This window comes from Microtus pennsylvanicus, chromosome 8 (assembly GCF_037038515.1).
Source record: "Microtus pennsylvanicus isolate mMicPen1 chromosome 8, mMicPen1.hap1, whole genome shotgun sequence".
NCBI lineage: Eukaryota > Metazoa > Chordata > Mammalia > Rodentia > Cricetidae > Microtus > Microtus pennsylvanicus.
The window spans coordinates 38,333,467-38,355,417 of NC_134586.1; the positions used below are offsets into that span (position 1 = coordinate 38,333,467).

Below are 21,951 nucleotides of genomic sequence, written 5' to 3' on the forward strand. Positions count from 1 at the left end.
AAGGTAGGCTATAGTGATTCCTGTGTAATCCCACCAAGTGGGTGACTGAGATAGAGACATCACCTGAAGTTTGAGGCCAGCCTGGCCTATGTAGTGAGACCCTGTCTCAAAAACCCAAACCAACCAACTAAGCAAACAACAAAAACGAAACAAAACAAGCCACTAATCAGTTTTACAGACTAGCCTTATGACTTTGTGTTATCTTGATTACTTCTGAAGGACCCTATTCACTGAGCCGGCCTGGTAGCGCATGTCTATAATCTTAGCACTCCAGAGGTGAGGTAGGAGAATTATGAGTTTAAGACTAGCTACATATCGAGAGCTTATCTCTAAAAGAACAACGGCTGTAGATGTAGCTCGGTGGCACAGAGGGCTTGGCTAGCATAGAGGGCCTGGATTTCCTATCCAACCCTGAAAAGAAGAGGGGGAAACAGGGACCTAGTTCAGCTGATACAGAATGCCTAGAATACACAAAGTACTGGGTTCGATCCCAAGTATAAGCCATGGCTGATGGCACACAGTAGTAACAAAAGACTTCAAATAAGGTCATAGTCTAAGTACATAGGAGTCTACGGTTTTTGACAGCTTTTTGATGGGAGTGACGGTGGGCTGTTGAAGCCATAATAAACTTTTTTTTTTTACACTCTTTGCTACCTCAACCAAACAACTCCTGTTTACCCATTCCTACTAGGTCAACCTTTCCCCAAATACTGCAAACCATACCCAGCCCTGAGACCTGCTTTCCTGTGTTCTTCCTTCACTTTATTTTAGATTGTTGGCTTCTCTTTGTGCAATTATCCCATTCACGCATGTCCTCCCCATACTGTCATGAGGACAGGAGCATGTCTTTCTGTACCCCTGAGCCCCCTCCCTGCGGGGTGAAGACAATCTTTACTCATCAGCAAGACCAAGCCAGGCCTTGGAGGCAGGCAAACAGGTACCTTTTTCCTCTAGCCAAAACGAATTTGTACCCTGGACTACTGGGGGCCAACTCGGAAACACTGTCCTAGGAGCTTGTCATGCTGAGCCAGGAAAAGCCACCTTTCCTGGCCAGGAAAGGGTAGGTGGAGTGGCCTCAGGAGTCGTGGGAAGCCAGGAGTACAGAGGGGAAGGCAAGCTGACCTGATTTGAAACTCTAGCCTGGGTGGTTGCAGGGGACGATGGGGCACAGCTGAGGGAAGATGTTCAGGGGAGATAAACCAGGATTGCTTTAACACCCAAGGGGCCAGAGGGAGCATCACTTTTCAGAAAAGTAAGCTGACTGCTCAGACTCCACTGCCACCTAGGCTCCAGGTGACCCGCTATGCCACGGAAGCCTGTGACAGAAGACAAGGGTGGACTTTTTTGTCCTGTTCATTTGCTCATAGCATGTGACCATTTGGTCACAGTTGTAGTACTGACAGAGACTCACCCCTTGTAGCTTTTCACTCTTTTTATGGATGGGAAAAGCAGTATATTTCAGGTGGCCATTTCCAATGACTTGTATGTAGCTAAGCTATAAAATATGACCTGTCTCCCATGCTGGTCAGCGACCCCTGGGAATACCCTGTGCCAAATCCCAAAGGGGAAAATTAAGGCCTTCGGAAAGCCAGACCAGGACAAGGCCTGGAAAAAGTGACTTAGGAACCAGGCACCACCGTCTTTTCCCCCATGAAGGGCTGACTCACTGTAGCAAGCCCCAGCTGGCTGAGACTCTGGGCCAGTGGCTCGGAACATGCCTGCACAGTGAGCGCCTTGTCTGCAAGGCTGCTCACTGCAAAGCCACGGGTCAGGGGAGCCAAGGCCACCGCCCTGGAAAACACTCTCATACACAGCCAGACTTGGGAGCCCCAGGGGGAGGCCAGCACTAGACTTCCCGCCCCCATCTTCTTATCCCTCCCATTCTGAGAGGTCTTAGTATAATCCTGGCTGGTCAGGTCTAAAGAAGCTCCAGGACCCCTGAAGAAGTCCTCATGGACTGAGGTGTGAGTTAGCATAATATCTTTCCCTCCTCAGAGGAAATACTAAATGAACATAGCTCTAAACTTAACATAGGCAAGTTCCGTGAGAACTGATTTTTTAAAAAAAGAAATTTATTTATTTATTTTTGCTGGTGTATGTGCATGCACATCACAGTGTGCATGTGGAGGTCAGGCCGACTTGCAAGAGTCTGTTCTCTCCTTCCACCATGTGGTTCTGGGGATTGAACTCAGGTCATCAGGCTTGGCAGCAGATGCCTTTACCCCCTGATCCATCTCATGGGCCCATGATTCTTCTTATAGGATAATCTCATTGCCTCTCTTATGGAGAGAAAATGTTTTCCAGGATGGGGGACTCAGGAAGCTGAGGCCAAGTGGGCCCATCAGCCCTGTTCATGAAGTAGGGACTCTTCCTAACTTTCTTCCTTCCCAACATCTTTGTCCATTTTGGCATCCAGCATTCTTCTGGTATCCAATGTTCTGTCAGCAAGGACGTTTGAGTCATGCCTTGGTTGAAACCCTGCCCATGCCATCTGCTTGCTGTATGACCTTGGCTGAGTCACGCGATCCTCGCTGAGGCTGGATTGGTATAAGTGTAAAATGGAGCTCTGAAGAATACGCCTGCCTTGTGTGGCATCGGTAGTGTGTGGCTGTAAAGAGACCTCTCGCAGTCTCTCCCCTTACGCCTCTCCATCCACCTCTAGTGTTTCTCAGGAAAGGCGACTCTATCATCCATTTGCGCTTTAGTGTAAGTGCCTGTGAATTCACTGAATTGCCTACTGTAGGCTAATTTACCCTAGATGCTGCACGGCCACTCAAGGAGTTCTTTTCAAAGTCACAGCAGTCTTTAGACATCACTAAGACCCCCGTTGGTGATTGAAGAAACAGATTCAAGGAAGTAATAAAGTTTCTCAAGGTCACACAACAGAGCCTGAGACAACAATTACTCTTTGGGGCTGCAGAGTGTGTGAACGTTCAGCTGTCTCTCCACTGAGTGTAAATTCCCTCTCTGTTCATAGCCCAGGGCCTTCCCTTCCCCTTTGGGTGGAGTTGCTTTCTTCCCAGAGTGCAGAGCTGGCCCTGTTGGCCCAGAACTGGTAGAACCTAGTACACTTCCGCTTCTGTGCAATCATCTACTGGCAGTCACTGGGTGAAGACTTTAAAGATGAACTTGAAATTCCATTCTCTTTTTTGTTCATTTTATTGTAATATATATCACAGAAATTACATTGTAAAAATAAATAATTAGATAAACAAACAGATAAGTAAATGAATAAAAACAAGAGGGCTGGCGAGATGGCTTAGTGGGCGAAGTAAAGTTCTTGCAAACATGAAGACCTGAGATAGACAGATAGATGATAGATAGATAGATAGATAGATAGATAGATAGATAGATGATCGACAGACAGACAGATAGATAAGGGGGTGCAAAAGAAGTCTTTTTATGTGGTGTTCAGGGTCTCACACAGGGTCTTACTATGTAGGCTCAGGCCTCCCTCAAACTCAGAATCCTCCTGCCTCAGCCTCCTAAGTCCTGGGATACTGGTGCCATGTGTAGGTGTATGTGACCAGATGCCCATATTTCTTTCCAAGAAATATCAGTAGGGAGATTTCACCCCCATAAATATTATTACTCATCTGCAAAGTGGCATCTGTATGCAGTCCCTCACTGCAGCTCTTTTGGTAATGGCAAACCATCAAAACTAACCAAGCATCAGGGTGGTCCATGCAGCCCAGTACTCAGGAAATGTGTTGCAGTGGGAGCCGCAGGCTGAGTTCCTGCCGCCTGGCTCCCACATGGCTAGCTTAGCCCCAGAAATAACAACACGCAAATTGTATTCTTTTAAACACTGCTTGGCCCATTATCTCTAGCCTCTTACTGGCTAACTCTCATATCTTGATTAACCCATTTCTAATAATCTGTGTAGCACCATGAGGTGGTGTCTTACCAGGAATATTCTTAACCTGCATCCATTTTGGAGAGGAGAGCTATGGCGACTGCCTGACTCGGCTTTCTTTTTCCCAGGATTCTGTTCTGTCTACTCCACCCACCTAAGGGCTGGCCTATCAAAGGCCAAACAGTTTCTTTATTAATTAACCAATGAAAGCAACAGATAGATAGATGACACTCCCACATCAGAAATGGAGGTAGGAAGTTCACAAATTCACAGCTTGATGATAGTGAGACCTATTCCAAAGGGGGAAAAAAAAGTCAGCCGGGATGACACACCTGCAAACCTAGTTAGCACTTTGGGTAGAGCTAGGGGCATCAGAATTCAAGGTCATCCTTAGTTACTTACTAAACTGGAGACCAGACTGGACTATATGAGATTCTGTCTCAAAAAGCAACAGCAGCAGCAGCAACACCACACACACACACACACACACACACACACACACACACACACCACACACCCATACACACGGGGCGGGGGGGGGCTGATAGGGAACTAGTCAAATGATAGTATATCTGTACAGTGAATTGCATGAATTGCATTTATTATGAAGTTGTAAGGGAGAATTGAACATCTATGTATTTATGTGGATAGGTTCCCACATGGATATTAAGTTAAATAAGTGTGAAATAGCGTGAATAGCATCCTATTTTTTTGTGGAAAGAAAAGAAGACTAATAAGCGTCTGCATATATTATATATTTAATATATATAGTTAAATATATAAATATATGTTATATATTTAAATATATATTTAATCAAAGCTGAGAACTGAACCCAGGGCCTTGTGCTTGCTAGGCAAGCACTCTACCACTGAGCTAAACCCCCAACCCCACATATTTATATTTGTATAATTTCACATAATTAAGTTCTAAAGAACTTAAAACTGTTCCTACCCTTCTTCTTGTGGGTGAGTTTGTTGGGAGTAATAGACAGGACCAGAAACAGGTGGACTCTTACGGTTTTAAAATTTGAGCTCAAGGGGCTGGAGAGAGAAACCTGCAATGAAGGGAACTGGCTGCTCTTGCACAGGACTCAAGTTCAGTTTCCAGCAACCACATGCTGGATCACAACCTTCTGGAACTCCAGTTCTAGGGAATCTGAAGCCCTCTTCTGGGATCTACAGGCTCTGCAGGCAAGTGGCACACACCTACATACAGGTAGGCAAACACACCCACACATGAAATTAAAAATATTTTTTTGAATCATTCATACTCTATTCAGCAAATAAGTAAAAGAAATCGCTTTCCAGGACTGTTAAATTATTAAGATGCGGGGGCTGGAGATTGGCACAGCTCTTTCAGAGGATCCAGGTTTGATTCCCAGCACCCACATGGCAGCTCACAAGTATCTGTAATCCCAGTTTCAGGGGATCTGACACCGGCAATCAAATGCACATGAAATAAAGTTAAATTATTATTGATATTTTATTTTTTAAGGTATAAGTATGGTAGGGTTTTTGTTGTTGTGGTTTGTTTTGCTTTGTTTTCTCCCTAAGGCAGGATTTTTTTTTAAATAGACCTGGCTGTCCTGGAATTTACTTTGTAAACCAAACTAGCCTCAAACTCACAGAGATCCACCTGCCTCTGCCTCTGAAGGGCTGGAATTAAAGGCGCACAGCAATACTGCCCCTCTTTTTTTTGTTGTTTATATTATTTTTTAAAGAATATTATCTTATAGAGATATGTACTAGGGGTTAAGATTTCTCTATGGTAGAATGCTGGATAGACAAAATGGAAGCAAACTAGAGGCAAGCTGGGTCTGACCCCCAGGTAAACACCCCCTTCCCTACAGAGGTAAACATTGAAATACTTACAAATGGAACTATATAATCACCAAATTTACTCCAAAGTAATACAGAAAGAGAAACAGATGCAGGGTAAACATATTTTGGGTAAAACTGCATTAGACTTTGAGCTATGAGATTAATAAACAGGATTAATTGTGTTGTTCTCTTTCTTTTTTCTTCTAATGATGAGAAAGACTCAAACTCAGACCTCTTGCTGCTCTACCACTCATCTATCTATCTATCTATCTATCTATCTATCTATCTATCTATCTATCTATCTATCTATCATCTATCTATCATCTGTCATCTATCGATCATCTATTTATCTATCATATATATATATCAATTACCTATCCATCTATCTACCTATCATCTATCTATTATTTATCATCTATCTATTATCTATTTATCTATTATCTATCATCTATCTACATCTACCTATCATCTATCTATCTATCTATTATCTGTCATCTATCAATCATCTATTTATCTATCATATATATATATCAATCATCTATCCATCTATCTACCTATCATCTATCTATCATCTATCTATCTATTATTTATCATCTATCTATTATCTATTTATCTATTATCTATCATCTATCTACATCTACCTATCATCTATCTACCTATTATCTATCTATCTATCTATCTATCTATCTATCTATCTATCTATCTATCTCTCTATCCTTAAATTCACTAGGTAGCCAGGATTACCTTTGAGCTTTTTCTTAGTACTTTTGCCTCTACCTCTGGAGTGCAGGTTTTACAAGTATACATTACTAACCACACTTGATTTTCTGTAGTTCTGGGAATCAAATCCAGGTGTTAAGTAAGTAAGCATTCTACCAACTTAACAGTACTCCTACTCCCCAGATATATTTATTAACCTTCTAAAGATTTATTTGTTTTTAGTTTATGTGAGAGTTTGACTACATGCACATATGTGTGCCTTGTGTGTGCCTGGTATCTGGTATCCATGGAGGCCAGAAGTGGGTATCCCCTGGAACAGAAATTATAGGCAGTTTGTGAGCCACTATGTGGGAGCTGGGAATTGAACTCCAGTCCACTGGAAGAGCAGCAATCACTCTTCATCACCAAGCCATCTACTCAGCACCCCAGGCCAATCTGCATGCTGTCTCTATGATTTTATCTAATCTATATATTTTCATATTGAAGATTTCACCTAATATCTGACCTTCTGTGTCTGGTTTGTTTTACTAAGCACAGTGTGTATGGGGTTCACCTCCCTTATTGCTGTGCCAACTACTTTACTTTTTTTAAATTACTAACTTTTTTTTGTTTTTATTTGTAGGTGGGAGATCAGAGGACAACTAGAATGAGTGAATTCTCTCCTTCCACTATTTTGATCCCGGGAATCAGACTCAGGTCAGCAGGCTGCCAAGGAGCCCTCTCACCCACCCCGCGTCACTGCTTTCAGTGACACAGCACTGAGTCACTGCATGCATGCACCGCAGTTCATCTGCACCTTCACCTGCACGGAGACACTTGGCTTGTTCACCTGACTCTTGCAGACATGCTGCAGCGCATATTTGTGTCTATATATTTATTTGGGCCGCTGCTTTCATTTCGTTGGGGCCACACACATACCAGAACTGCGGATAATGAGGTAATTCTGTACCTTTTTGAGCAAGCAGTTTTCGCCTATCAACTGCACTGTTTCACAGTGTCAGTAACAACCTCCCATCGTCTCTCCACCTCCTCGACAACACTTGTTATCTTCTGATTTTTAAAGCGAGATTGTTATTGTCATAGCCGTTCCCGTGGGTGTGAAGTGATGCGCTGCGGTGGTTTAGAGTTGCAGTCCCCTGATGACTAATGAGGTTGAGCATTCTTTCACGGGCTCTGGCCACTTGTGTGTCTCCTTTAGAGGAATTCTATTCATGTCCTTTGCACCTTTTAAATGGGGCCGCTTCTATTTTTGTTATTTCTGTCCACTTACTAGAAAAGACACACGATGTGACATCTACTGAAAACCTCTTCCTCTTTCTTTTTGAGACAGGTCTCATGTAGCCCAGGGTTGCCTCAAACTTGCAGTGTGTCAGAGGATGACCTCAAGCTTCTAAGACTCCTGCCTCTACCTCTGGTGCTGGGATCACAGGAATATGTCACCATTTCTGGGGGCCGTGTATGGGACTAGACCCCATGGTCTTGTGCATTTTGGACAAGCTGTTTACCAATTCAGCTACAGCTCAGCTTGCTTGCTCCTTGGTCTTTCTTTTGTTTCTTTTTCCTTCCCTCACTCTTTCTCTTTTCTTTTATCTTTCTCTTTGGAGAGTTCTTCTAAGACAGTGGTTTTCAATCTTCCTAAAGCTGCAACCCTTTAATACAGTTCCTCATGTTGTGGCGACCCCCCAACCATAAAATTATTTTCGTTGCTACCTCATAACTGTAATTTTGCTACTGTTATGATTTGTAATGTAAATACCTGTGGTTTTCTGATGGTCTCAGGCTACCCCTGTGAAAGGGTCATTTGACTCCCAGAGGGGTCGGGATCCACAGGTTGAGAAACACTTTTTTAAGATCCTTGCATAATTGCCACCACCTCCATCCCTTCATGATTGATTCGCTTATTTTTTAAATTTCCTTTTTATTTTTCCTCTTTTTCTTTCCTTTTCTTTTTTTCTTTTCTTTTGTCCTTTCCTTTTCTTCTTTTTTCTTTTTTTCTTTCTTCATTTTTTTTTAAAACAGGGTCTAACTTTGTAGCCCAGTCTGGTCTTAAATGCTCAGCAATTCTCCTGTCTCAGCTTCAGAAGTGCTGAGCTTATAGGCATGAGCCACCACATTGGACATTTTTTTTAAAAGAAATTCTCTTTAAACAAATAAATAAGTATACGTTTCCTTCCTTTTGTTCCCTGAAAACCGTGTGTGTGGTGGGGGGCAGAGCCAGGACTATGAGGGCAGCAGCAGTTGGTGTCACATGTCCTTGGTCCCAGCCCGAGGTTGACCCTGTCCGCAGAGTCCCTGGGCCAGCTCCATTACTTTGCTGAGGCTCGCCCAGGAAGGGAGGGCCTGTCTATAACAGAAGACACTGTCTGGGCCCACAGCCAGTCACATCACAAGATAGGATGGCCCTGCAGGGACACCAGGACTTCCACTGCCAAGGGGAGGTGCTCTGCCGGCTCCTGTTCTGAGGCTGTAGGCAGCCAGGCTGGTAACTGGGGAGAAGCAGGGAGTGGTACTCGGTGGGTGTAGGGAGGGCCTGTGCAGCTGAGCTTCCTCAGAATCCTAGATGACAGAGGAAGGGGGCCTAGTCTGGGACCTTCCAAACACCCGCAGTGATAGTTTCTCAACAGCAGAGTTCTTATTTCTAGTGACTACTGCTATGTGTGGGGGCCCAGGAAGGAGTTGCTCCTCGGAAGTGGCAAGAAGCCTAAAGCCTTCCTCCCTCTCGCCTTACAGGTTCCTCTGTGAAGGCTGGGTCTTAGGAGAGACACAAAGTTTTTTATATGAAATCACAAAGGAATTCAACATGATCTGTCTCCTTTTGGGGCCCCTGAGGGGCTCCAGGGGTCCAGGAGATACCCAGTGGTCCTCTAGACTATAACCTGACAAGGTGACCTTTTATCTTTGCTGCTCCTCATCAGCCAGACCCAGAGCCATAGCCAAGGATGAAAGACGGGCCGAATGGGCGTGGACTCAACCTGAGAGGGGCAGACACCTCTGCGGCCTTTTTCTGGACTCGTGAAGTTTCCTCTCAGAGAGTTCCACGTTCAGGACAACCACCTTGTTACTGACAGAAGCCTATTGACTGCCGCCTCTCCTGAGGGATGCCTCCAGCCTATTTTTCAGATTCAGGTTCCCAGCCAGGTCTTTTTTGGTTGTTCTGTTTCTTTGTGTGTTTGTTTGCTTGCTTGCTGCTTCAGACAGGGTCATGTGTAGCGTAGGCTGGCTTTGAACTTTCTTTGTAGGCAAGGATAACCTAATCTGATCGCCCTGCCTCCAAGAGGGCTGTCTATCACCACACAGGTATATGTGGTGCTCGAATGGTACCCAGGACGCTGCACATGCCAAGCAAGCAGTCTACCAACTGGGCTGTACCTCCAGCTCCATGTTTTATTGTTGTTGGTTGTTTTTAATTTTTGTTTTAGACAAGATCACATACCCAAAACTTGCTATGTCCTGATGTTGACCTTGAACTCCCAATCTTCCTGCCTCTATCTGCTGAGTGCTGGGATTCTAGGGGTGCACAACCCTGTGAGTCTGTGCTTTAGTTCTTTAGGCAACAGTCTCTTCTTGGGCGTGTGATGGAGTAGTGGGGGGGGGGGGGCTTAATGTAAGGCATTGGGTGAAGAGTTGGGCAAATGACTTTGCTCTGAGCTTGGTAGTTTGATTCTTCCAGCAGGCATCCACAGGACTCCTGTGAGGCTCAAAGGAGAGAATGTATGTCAGAGATCAGCCCTGTAGCAGCTCTACTTAGAGGTAAATTTGGCTGGGCAGTAGTGGTGCGTACCTTTCATCCCAGCACTCGGGAGGCAGCAGCAGGCAGATCTCTGAGTTGAAGTCCAGCCTGATCTATAGCATGAGTTCCAGGACAGCCAAGGCTACACAGAGAAACCCTATCTCAAAACACCAAACAAACAAGCAAAAAAGTAAATCTGAACTTGAATGAGAATATGGCTTGTCCTTAACATAATAAGTCACCTCAGGTAAGTTCCTTCTGGGCTCTACTTTTGTCATTTGTAAAAGAGGCATGTTAAAAATAACCAAACAACAACAACAACAAAAATAAACATTGGGCTACAGAGATGGCTCAGTGGTTATGTGTACTGGCTGCTCTTTGAGAGGACCAGGGTTCAGTTCTCAGCACCTAAATGGTAGCTCACAACCATCTGGAACGCGAGTTTCCTGGGATCTGATGCCCTCTTCTGGCCTCCAAAGGCAAACAATTCATATACATAAAGTAAAAATAAATGGGAAAAAAGTTTTGTTTAAAAGTGGGCTCAGTGGGTTAAGGCATTTACTGCCAAACCTGATGACCCAAGTTCACTGTCTAGGACTCACAAGGTGGACGGAAAGAACCAATTCCCACACTTTGTCCTCTGACTGCACCCCCACCATAACATGTATCTTGCCCAATAAATAAATAAATAAATGCAATTTTAAAATGGTTTGAATTGCTTTAGCTGGGCACAGTGGGCATAGTCTAATCCCAGCACTTAGAGGCTGAGGCAGGAAGATCATGAGTTTGAGGCCAGCCAGGGCTACAGAGTGGGCCCTTATTTTAAGTTTTAAAAGTCTGGGTAGTGGCATATTATTGCCCACTCTCCACAGCTGCTACGAGAAGTTGAATTTAGCCAGCTCATGGCTCTAATGCTGGTGCCAAGGAGGCTGACAAATGCTTGGTTACAAGGAGGCAGCCTGGGCTACATGAGACCCTGTCTCAAAAACAAAAACCAGAAAGAGAGTCACACAAAATGCTTAATAGAGGTCCTAGAACAAGGAAAATATTCAAAATAACGCAATGATTGTAATTATTACGACTTTTACTATTTTTTTTTATTTTTACTTTTTTTAACTGCTAATGTAACAAGAAGGACAATGTAATTTTGTAGTTAAGCAATACACTCCACAACCTAAATGCTTAGGTTTCAGTTGCATTTTACTACCGGAGCTGAGTGACTCTGAGCAAGTACTTCACTTCTCAGTGTCTTCATTTCATTCTCAGAATCATGAGGAGGATTGTATCTACTCCAGACAGGTGCTGTGATCACTGTGTCCTTGCACGGGGATCATTGTATCCTTGTCCTTGTACTGGGAGTGCTCTGAGAAGTGCCTGCCCGGCACATAGTAAATACTACAGGCGCGATTCAGGACTAGGCTCTGTGAACGCTGTCTCCTTGATTCTCTAGAACAGTTCCACAAAGCCCACAGGACCACTACTCCACTCTGAAGCTGGGTGACCATGGGCGAGCTACCTCCCTTGTCTACGCGCGCTTTGATCTATCTACCAAATACATTATTATGACTTCTAGGTTGTGAGGGTTGCATTAGCGAGGGATGAGCCGTGGGAAGCTTGTCGATCCCAGTTAATTAGGCCTAGGATCCAAAGCTCTGCCTGAAACCAGCTCCTGCCCCACCCTGCGCTCCCTCCCCTCCCTGCCCTCGGATTCTGTCCCGCTGCGCACCAGGGGGCCGCGGCCTTGCCCGCAGCCAGGCCCTATTTCTGGGGACCGAGCGATCCCGAAGCCTTGCCAAACTTCCCCGGGGATCGGGTTTCTGCTGACGCGGTGCCAGGCACGTCTGCTTCCAGGAACCGGCAGCCGCATTTAGCCGCGGGCCGCACATGAAAGGCTCTAGTCGGAAACGTGACGTCGTGTCAACAGGCGCGGCAGGTCAGCGCTGGGTGAGACCATCCCGGCAGCCCCGCCGAGCACGCCCTGACTGAAGGCGGCCAGATCCCAGGCCTCTGCGCTTCTTGGCCCCAGAGTCCATGCTTCACCCCTCACGGCTCTCTCTCTCACACACACCCGTTCAACAGAGGCCTTCTTTGTCCCCAACCGGGCTGAAGGCTGGGATGTGAGCCACTTCACACACCTTCCTGAACACCCTTGGATCCGCTCCCGAAACCCTGCTTTGGAAAAGTTCAGGACGCTCTGGAGGCAGAAAAACAGACGGGCAGCTGTGCCTCTGGGGTCTTCACGTGGCAGCCTCCAGAAGAGACATTCTGGGTTGTCAGCCTGTGCAGCCCTCAAATCTATTCTTAGTTCAGGGTGCTCGAACCACTTCCTGCTGTCCACAGCTACTCCCTGAGTCATAGGTTGGGAGAGAGATGGGGGGTGGGTTTAGCAGGCCCGAGGGCTGCAAGAGCAGACTACCCAAGGCAGGACTTAGGGACCATCTGAACCAAAAACTAGTGTAAGACTCAGAGTCCTTAAATGTCTAGTCAGGACAGGCATGAGAGGGTCTTGATAGAACAATGGGTTTTAGAGGCTTCAGTCCCTCCAGGTCCAGGCTCCTGCCCAGCACTGTGTGACTTGGAGACAGTTGTGCCCTTCCATCGGGCACTGAACACTCAATTTCATTTACAGACCCCACCCCCACCCCCGGGAGTCAGAGGTGACGTTTGAAAGGCAGGTGGTGCTGAGACTCCCTGGGGTTGGCTTCCCTGGAGGGGAGTACTCCAGACAGTTAGACGGTTCTGGATGATTCAGATACTCTGGGGCCTGGATCATGTCCATCAGGAAACCTCAGGACAAATCAAGACGATGAGAAGAAAGCAAAAATACTCAGCTGGGCCATTTCCCACCTAATTATTATTTTTAAATAAGAGCACCGATAGTCATTCCTGCACACACCCAGCGAAGAAGTTGGAAGACAGTAGAAAATAATTATGGACTGTTGCCTTCAGCAGCACTGTATGGGGAATCCATTAGAACTTTCTAGATTTCAAAGTGTTAGCCTGCCTTGGGAAAGACGCACTATCTCCAACCAATTATTATTGCTTAATAATCCATTAAATCTTTCCTCAATGTGCACAGCCCTATGGCAGTCTCCCCAGACACTCTAGCCCATGAGCTCGTACCCTGGATTTTCTCGTCAAGTTCCAAAGCTGCGTGGGGTAAGTGATTGTTGCTTTCCTCTGGAAACAGGGATAGAATGAGTGCAGATCCCTGGCAAGAGTTCATGAAAAAATAATAAGGACTGAGGATGTGGCTCATTGGCAGAGTGCTTGCCTAAGATGTGTGAGGCCCTGAGTTCAATCCCCAGCACTACATAAAACCAGGGGTGGGGGCCAGAGCCATGCCTCTACTGCTCCAGGAAGCCTGACTGTGATCTCGGCCTTCAGAAGGTGGAAACAGGAGATCCGTTCAACGCCAGCCGTGGCTACAAATCAAATTTAATGCCAGCATGGGCATATGTCCCTGCCTCAAAATGAATGAATAAATAAATAAAACAAAAATAATCCAGCATTTACCGACTACATGGACTTGGCTTATTCATAATGCCAGGCACATGAAAAGCAATTATATAGAGACTACGTAGGCACTGTCTTCAAGCAAGGGGATGAAGGAAGAACCATGACACTAGGGTATCTTTAAAACCAAGGAGACCATTTCTCTTCCACAGGAAAAAGATTATTTTATTAAGTATTTTTAAAACAACTACTTAACATTTACTTAGATAAAAATATTTACAGTTTCACACCTTCAGGAAGGTTCCAAAATATAAACACTGTAACCTCTCCTCTCTCTAGAGAAAAAGAATTATTCTTCTCTTCAAAAACAGGAATACATTCATTTTTCTCACTGTGTAGATCAAGTAATTATACAAATAGACCTCTGAAACATTTTCCTTTGTCATATATTTATATAATATATATTTATAACAGCTTTACAAATAAAGGCAACGATTTTTTATGCCCAAATAAAAATGGGAAAAGAAGTTAAAACACAAGCATAGTGCATTTCGAGAAGCTGGTGCAGGGCTGGCTGAGCAAGTCAAGAAAACAAGGACTCTGGATCAAAAATAAAACTTCCTTAAAGGAGACAGAATCCTTTTTAGCAATAGGGCCACTCCATATGCTGCCGGGCAAGAGGAATTAGCCTACAGAAAGGATCTCGGGATGCCAAAGCTCTGCCTTGGAGAAGCTCAGCTTGGTTCGAAGCTTGAGGAAGGACTTGAGATCCGAGTCTAGCTGAGGAGTAAGTGTAGCAATTGGTGACTTAGCTTTGTACACTTTGGGACACTCAGGGCATCTACCATCTCTGAGACCCTCCTTTGGTTTCCTGGACGGCTCAAGGTAGAAGAGAGACCTCGAAAACAGGTGCCACAGGCCTGGGACCGGTCTGGTCCACCTTGGTTCCCTAGCAGCCCAGCTTGTACAAAGGGGGCCATTTTCAGTTCCGTAGTAAGCTAATCACCACAAAAGCCTGAGTTAGGGAACTGCATTCATTCTCTTTATTCATTGGAGGCAGGAGTGGGGGAGGAGACCTGCAGAAATTTGCCCAAACCACTACCGTGACATGCCAGCGTCGCCTACCTCACCACCTTAGCAGAGAGCTCGGTCTGACCACTGTCAGTCCGCTCTGAGTCACCTCGACAATAAAGAGAGAAGGGTGGGGTCCTAACAGCTGGCTGGAAGCTGAGCTCTGGAAAGTCCTCGTTTGAAACTACCTTTTCTCAAAGCCACAGACAGACCCAGCTTCCAAACTGGAGTGACTCACAGATGGAGCTTTTGAAGCTTATGAAAATCCAACTGATTTGTATCAAAGGGGGCTCTTCTATGGGTAGGGAAAAGCCCAGAGAACTGACTGCTACAGTCCTGTCATCTGATGTTAGGTCATCCCTTTCATGTCTTCCCTGTGTCAGAAGGAACTTAATGTCCTATACACACACACACACACACACACACACACACACACGCACGCACGCACGCACGCACACACACGGAAGCACGCACGCGCAAGCACTCACATTCCGAATCTTTTATGTGGGTCTGCACGGTGGGCCGACCTTTGTGGTTTTGGAATTAGGGAGGAAGGAAAGCAAAGCAGCAGGAGAGCTCTTTCAAGAGTTCAGTCTTTGGTTTCTAAGTTTAAAGGGGGGATCTGCTTCAGAGCCTGGAGCAAGGCTGAAGAGTCGAGGGACGAATGTGCCAAGGGAGAAGGGAGTCTCTGGGGCAGGAGCAAGGGAGCCGGGATCTTGTCTGGGTTCATGAAGCTGGAGAGGGCTGCTGCAGAGGTGTTGAGGCCTGGGTATAAGACCGGCACCGAGGTGGGGTACCAGCATTTCTCCAGCATAGGCAGGTAGGCAGTTGCCGACGGTGGGATGAGATAGAAGGGCAGGCAAAAGGGAGGCTGATGTGGGTGTGGGCCCAGAAATGGGGAACCCATCAGGTCACTGCCAGCGAAGTGGCCTTCCTCATCTGAGAGCTGCACTCGGCTCTTTTTGGTGGGGGGCTCTTCAGATTCTTGTTTAATGGTGCTCACTCGGTCTCCCACGGCAAACCCGCGACTGTGATCGCTTTTGAAGTAGGACTGGTCACTGCGCAAGTCACCCTTCTCCAGTTCCCCTCCGTAGCCACTGTCTGTGTCCGTGTCACTGCCGCTCAGCTCCCCACTCGAGGGGGCAAAAGTCCGCTGGATGACTGGCACACAGTTTTTCCCAGGCCCTTCCGATCCCTTGGCCAGAAAGCTGGCTTTCTCTTTGAAGTCCATGCCTTTGGGAGCCGAGTCCGATGGCTTCCTGGAAGTACCACCCTGCAGCAGCTCGGCAACCACGCGGTGGAGATGAGTGACCAGCTGCGAAGACTTCAGGTCCCGAGTGTTTTCATGCTTGGCCAGGTACTGAAGCACCTCCCGGGCACACGTCTGGAAACCTGAGCAGAACATTTCTTGTCCTGCTTCGATATTTCTTCCCGACAGCTCGCCTGGAAAAAAAAAGACCCAGAAAGAAGACTTTTAGAAGGTTGTAAAAAAACAAACAAAAACTGTCAATCAATTTATTTCCAACTCCAAAAAGTAATATGTCTATAGAATTATGCTGACAAGTATAAAACATGAAATCCACACATCCCTACCACTTAGAGACAGTTTTTTTTCTTATATGACTTGGGCTTTGATACTAAGCACAACAGGGTGTCAAGAGGCTCCATACATTCCCCTGTCCCCAAACAGGATTTTTAATGCCTTTACAGCATCGCAGAGAAATAGACCGAGTTATTTCTACTCTTGTTGACTTGTAGGTTAGTATCTGTAGTTTTCCTTGTGACACAAAACAGCGAACATGCTAGTGTATTTATAAGTTCAACAATCATACTTATTTTTTCTTCCAAGGCAGCCTCGTTCTAGCCTAGATTGATGTTGGGTTTACTCTGCAACCCAGGCTGGTCTTGAATTCATATTGAGCCTATCTTAACTTCCAAGAGTGCCGGGACTATAAGGCTGAGCTACCACACCCATCTCCTGTCAACTAGTATAGTAACCGTCTCAAGAAAGAAGGTGGCTAGCAGTCATACACAATACAGAAACAATACCACCTAAAGAAACATCTCCCCCTTGTAAAGACAGGGTTTCCCTATTTTGTCTTAGATGGCTTGGGAATTGACTATGCAAAACAGGTTGGCCTTGAACTTACGGGGCTCTATCTGCCTCTCAAGTGCTAGGACTAGAGGCGTGCATCGCTGTGCCATTAAAGCTGTAGCTCACGCCCGGAATCCCGCCACGTGGGAGGTTGAAGCTGGAGGATTGCTCCTGAGTTTTAGGAAAGCCAGGACTACAGATTGAGACCTTGTCTCAAAACAAGAACAAACCAGAGCAACGACAACAGTAAAAAATAAAACCCACAAAACTAAAACTAACAACTTCCGTATACACAGAAACCTAACCTATTGAACAAATAGTTGCATTTCCCCTGTGAACTTTAACTGGGAAACTCTTTATTTGTAAGTCTTTTCCACATACTGTATCCATGACTCCCCTAGAGATCAGTTCTGATCAACTTTCTATATTTAGAAAGAAAGCTGGCAGACATGCTAGCTTGGTTTTTGTGATTCTCATATTGGCCGTGGCCAGGACAGAGAACGCCTGAGGGGTATGTGTAAGGATTCCCCCTGGCCTGACCTGTACGATCTGGAGGAAAGAGAAGACAGTGTCACCGAGTCTCTGAAATTCCGTAGAAATAAATGATGAAACCAGTGGTTTCGTTAGATTGTGCAATTTGCCAAGATACCTAGTGGCTATTCAGGGAACCACAATGAAATGCAGGGGGAAAAAAACCTGCTGTCATCCCGTCAAGACTACACCCCACATCCAAAGGCAAGGAAACAAAGAAACAGGAAAATGCTGGGGGCAGACCTGTGTTCTGTTCACCTATCATCAGGGGCTCAGAAGACCAACTGTAAAACACCCACAACACAAACTAGAGGTGCCTTGGTATTTTAAAGGGGAATGGGAAAGTCTCCCAGAATCTAGACACTTTAAAGCCAAAATGGTCACAGGAAGGTTTCATCACTGAACTAATATGTATTCATTCCAGGTGGCACACAGTGGCATTCCGAATGGAAAGTATGACTTTTAGGAAAGAATAAAAAAAGCAACTCCTCCGATGAATGTGCAAAAGTGCAGGTGGGTCAGAAGCCACAGTGAGTCCAGGGCTCTGTGTGCTACACTCTTGGGAGAAGATGCTAATCAGACCCCAGCACTTACCAGCTTGCAATCCGCTCTGAAGGGCAATGATTTTTTGCTGCTGCTGATCAATTAGATTGGTCAGTGCTTTCACATGCTTCAGCGTAAGCTCCAGAACCACCGCTTTCTCCAAGTGACCCAAAGTCTGGGGGGGGAACAAAGAACTCCTGTCACCCTTGAGGTCAGAGAAGTCCCGCAGACACTTACTTGTGATGAGAACCGGGTGTAAACAACAACAGAGACAGGAAGAGCCTTTCCTGTCTCACTGCATTTCAAGTTTGCAGATGTTTGAACATATACATATAGGCGATCAAAGGATTCAAAAAACTAAACACGTGTCATCTGTCTTTGGGGGCATTCTGGTAGCTGTTACAGACTCAGGAGTGAGCTGACAGATAGATTTCTCCAGCAGCTGGCCTGACCTTAACTCCGGGGACTCCGGAGATAACATTTCTCTGCTGTGGTGTCAACCCAGGGAGGGACGTCTACTGTGTCTGGCAACCCGGAGGCTTTCCCTCTGTGTGTGTGTGTGTGTTTCCCGGACACCCTTTCAGAATGTCCAGCTAAGGCAGGCTCTTCGTCTTCCTTTCCAAATCCTTTTTCCCTAAGGAAAAGCTAGAAAGCTTTTGGGGTATGATGGGAAGAAAAAGCACACATTAAAAAGTATGTCATCTTAGGGAAGGAAGATGGAAAAGGAAAAGAGCTTAATTGTGTGTGTGTGTGTGTGGTTTGCTCCTTTAAGTCAGGCAAACTACAAGGCGGTGAAAAAAATCACCAAAAGGAAGCTGTGCTAGTGTTGGAGCCAACTTAAAAAGGCCCCAGAGGGTTCTGTCTGCCTCTGTCTGGAGGTCCTGGGACTGGTGATGGGTTCCCTCCAACCCAGAGCTACCCGGAGCTTTGATCCGCCTGTCTAGCCTGCAGTTCCACGTGACGCCTGCAGGCGGCGAGTGACCCCCATCCGCCCTCTGGGCAGAAGAGCAGGGTTGGAGCGCAGCCAGCTTCTCACTTACTGTAAGTTTGAGGTGTTCGGGTAGGAGATCCTTCAGCTGGGCAATGCACTCGTTAATCCGGTCACGTCTCTTTTTCTCAATCAGCCGATGCGGCAATTTGTAAGTTTCCTGCAAGGAGTACATGGAAGAGATGGGTGCTTGGGGAGAGGAACATAAAGTCTCCCTTCCTCCCCGCCCGGCAGCAGGAAAATAAATCCTGCAAGGGCGCAGAGACGCACCCAGAATCACCTTCTCTGCCCTGTCTTTCCCAAGTCACTCAGTTGTGACAATGAGCTCACCACATCTTGAATCCCCCAGTAAACCTCCAAACAAGCAAACTTTTCTTGGAAACTCTGCGCACTTGAGGGGTTATGGAAGGGGGTCCCCAGGGATGCACCTACCTTGCTGTCCTCGCTCCGTTTTATCCCCCGCCTGGACTTGTACACTTGGTACATGTGGGCAAAATCCATCCTGTTGGGAGAAGGGCCAGAAAGAGCCGTGACTCCCGAGTGCGCACTGGCTGCAGGCTCCCTGTTGATGCAAAAATCCCCCTATGTTCCCAGAGGTGCCCCAAGTTGATAGCGGAGCAGAACACAAGGCTAGGAGCGGAGACCTGAAGGGGTCACACTGCACACTTACCCTGACAGGTCTCCATGCTCCAGTCCTGGCGCTTTGGGCAGGCAGGTTGGAGGTGGTTGCGCGCTGGGGATCCGCTCCATGATGCGGCGAGCCGGGGCCACTGCGCGCTTCTGTCTGCACTTAGCAGAGCGTCTGAGGAAGGACTGCCCTGGAAGCCAGGACCCGAGGGTCTCAAGGGGTATGTTCCTCTGAGCTAGCCTGAGCTTCCTTGCAATGCGCTGGACTGGCAGGAGTCGGGGCTTTGAGGCACCGCTTAGTTGGGGGCGTGCATGGCCGGGTGTCCCCGCGGCTTCTGGCTCCCGCTCTGCGCACAGACTGGCGGTGTGTGCTCGCTGCGCTGTCTGCGCCGTGCGAGCCAAGTGAATGAGAAGTGGGGCGGGCGGGGAGGCGGGAGGGAAGGGGGGTTGCTTAGGGCGGAGCGGGAGGGGGGTTGTTGGAGGGGACGAGCCGAGGAGTAAGGAGAGGCTGCGGGCTGGGTTAAATGGGAGCGAGTGGGTGGGTAGAAGCTACGTGTTCTACCCTGTGACTCCAAGCACGTCTGGCCGCTGCCGGGGAGGGAAGGAGCGACCTGCCCGCCCTCCCCCGGCTTCATCACATGAGTCTCACGTGTTGGACAACGCTCAGGCGGCTGCGAAGTGCCCCCCCCCTCCCCGGGCCCCAGGTGTCTGCGGCTGCGGCCTCCTTTCCCCGAAAGAGGGGGTGGCAGCGCAGCCCGAGTCCTGCCCAGCTGGGTGGGGGGCACGGAAGCTGGAAGGAACCGGGGGGGGGGGTTGGTAACGTGGGCGAACCTGCCCCAGGGAAATGAAGTAAGTTCCCGTCTCCTGGGAGGGAACGGGGGAGGACGGATCCGCCCGCGTCTGACTCAAGCCGGGAGAGGAATATCCCCTCGGTCGCTCCAGCCCAGCCCTCTTCCTCCTCCCCCGCCTGGCCCGCTCCTAGGAACCGGTGTGCAGCGGAGGGAGTCGTCGTCCCCCTCTTGGCCTTCCCCAGAGGCTGGGGTTTCTTTCCGTCCCCGCTTCCCAGCCCCCCAGCGCTCAGCCCAGTGTCCAGGAATTGCCCGCCTTGGGGAGGGACCGAGGGCGGGGCGGATGTCACCCCATGGGAAGCAGGCTGGCGGCCAGGAGCTAGGGCAGCCGAGGCCGCCGCCGAGCACGCCGCGCGCACCTGACCGTGGACCGTGTGAGCTGCGCCGGCCCCTCACTCTCCCGGGAGCTCGGCTCCGGGGCGCAGCCTGCGGGTGGCCCGGCACCCGACTGGCGCGCACCCATCTCCTCCCGCCTTTCAGGGTGCCTCACTGCCCCCACCCACCCTGGCTAGTCAAGCACAGAAAGATACCGGGCACAGTGCCCGGCGTTCCCTCCCTCCTCTGCCCCCTCCGGAGCAGAGGCGTCCGGGTCGCCTCCCCTCCGGCTGCAGCGTTACACAACCGCGGCGACGGCGCCTGCCCTGCAGCAGCGCGGGGCGTGACGCTTCACGTGGCCGGGACGCGGGCCGTAGCTCGGCTCCCTGCAAGCCTCTCCGCGCCGGCATCCAAGCTGTGACCCCCGCGCACAGGGGCTGCCAGCCTGCATGGGATCCCGCTGCTAACCAGGAACATGGGTGGCGCTGTTGGCGGTCTATTCCAGGACAGGAGGAGAAGCAACGGGGGGGGGGGGGGGGGCACCGGCACCCAAAAACCTCTTGGTCGATCACAGTGAAATCTCCACATTTATGAAGTGCACGTTCGCTGAGCCCCTTTCCCATTGTTAGGAGTCATGCTTGCGGCTAGAGACAGCGGAGAATCAACACCGATTTTGACCTTGAATTTACAGGGACCTTGGGAAGGAGCCAACGAGGCCAATCTGAAGACAGCCTTCAGAAGAAAAAAAAGTCTATCGGGGCCACTGGCAGAAAATAAAAGATGAGGTTTTAATTTAATACTAACCAAGACGTTTAGGTAGTAGAGGTTAACTCGCAGGCCCGTGCGTGAGAGGCACAAAAGGTAGCTCCAGCGGCCCCAGCTCTCTGCAATCTCTTTAGCGGGTTCCCCCTCCCCCGCGGGGTCCCCCCGCCCCCTCCCCCCACCTGCCTTGGAAAAGTCTGGTCTCTTTGACCTTCTAACAGCCCGGAGCCGGGAAAGCATCTGAAACGCAGAACCTGCAGCGCTGTAAGCTACGCTGACACACAGCAAGGGGCCAGTGGAAATTGATGACTAAAATAAGGCCTGGCTGGGGATTTCACTGACCTCTGCGCTCCCCTGCCCTGCAAACTCGGGGAGTTGAGAGATGACTGTGAACCTTCCCCACCGTGCTTGGGGTCAGTCACCCCGCTGCGGAGTGACCTGGCTTAGGGAACTGGGGGAAAATAACGTCACTGCTAGGACGGGCTGCAGTTTTGGGGGGGGGGGGTCAGCCTTAATTGGCAGTTTTCTGACGACCTGGAGAACTGGGATTCACATGTTGACCAAACTGGGAGTGCATTTCCTTCAGGT

At 48.2% G+C, this 21,951-nt stretch overlaps 1 protein-coding gene across 1 annotated transcript; it reads right to left on the reverse strand.

The window, feature by feature from the left end:
* Nucleotides 1–14,015: 14,015 nt before the first annotated feature.
* Nucleotides 14,016–20,736, reverse strand: Bhlhe40 (basic helix-loop-helix family member e40). Its single transcript, XM_075983276.1, has 5 exons — nucleotides 19,482–20,736; nucleotides 19,244–19,313; nucleotides 18,864–18,971; nucleotides 17,875–17,998; nucleotides 14,016–16,097 (listed from the first exon to the last, which is right to left on the reverse strand). The coding sequence occupies exons 1-5, from the start codon at nucleotides 19,559–19,561 to the stop codon at nucleotides 15,244–15,246; spliced, it is 1,236 nt and encodes a 411-aa protein (XP_075839391.1). The 5' UTR covers nucleotides 19,562–20,736; the 3' UTR covers nucleotides 14,016–15,243.
* Between the last annotated feature and the right edge of the window lie 1,215 nt (nucleotides 20,737–21,951).

Bases quoted from the DNA above. Each gene is read 5' to 3' on its own strand.
- Bhlhe40 (XM_075983276.1), bottom strand. From the start codon at position 19,561: ATGGAGCGGATCCCCAGCGCGCAACCACCTCCAACCTGCCTGCCCAAA. The intron at 17,999-18,863 runs GTAAGTGAGAAG...TTCCCCCCCCAG, and splicing joins CCGAACACCTCAAACTTACA to ACTTTGGGTCACTTGGAGAA. The intron at 16,098-17,874 runs GTAAGTGCTGGG...TTTTTTTTCCAG, and splicing joins TCAGAGCGGATTGCAAGCTG to GCGAGCTGTCGGGAAGAAAT.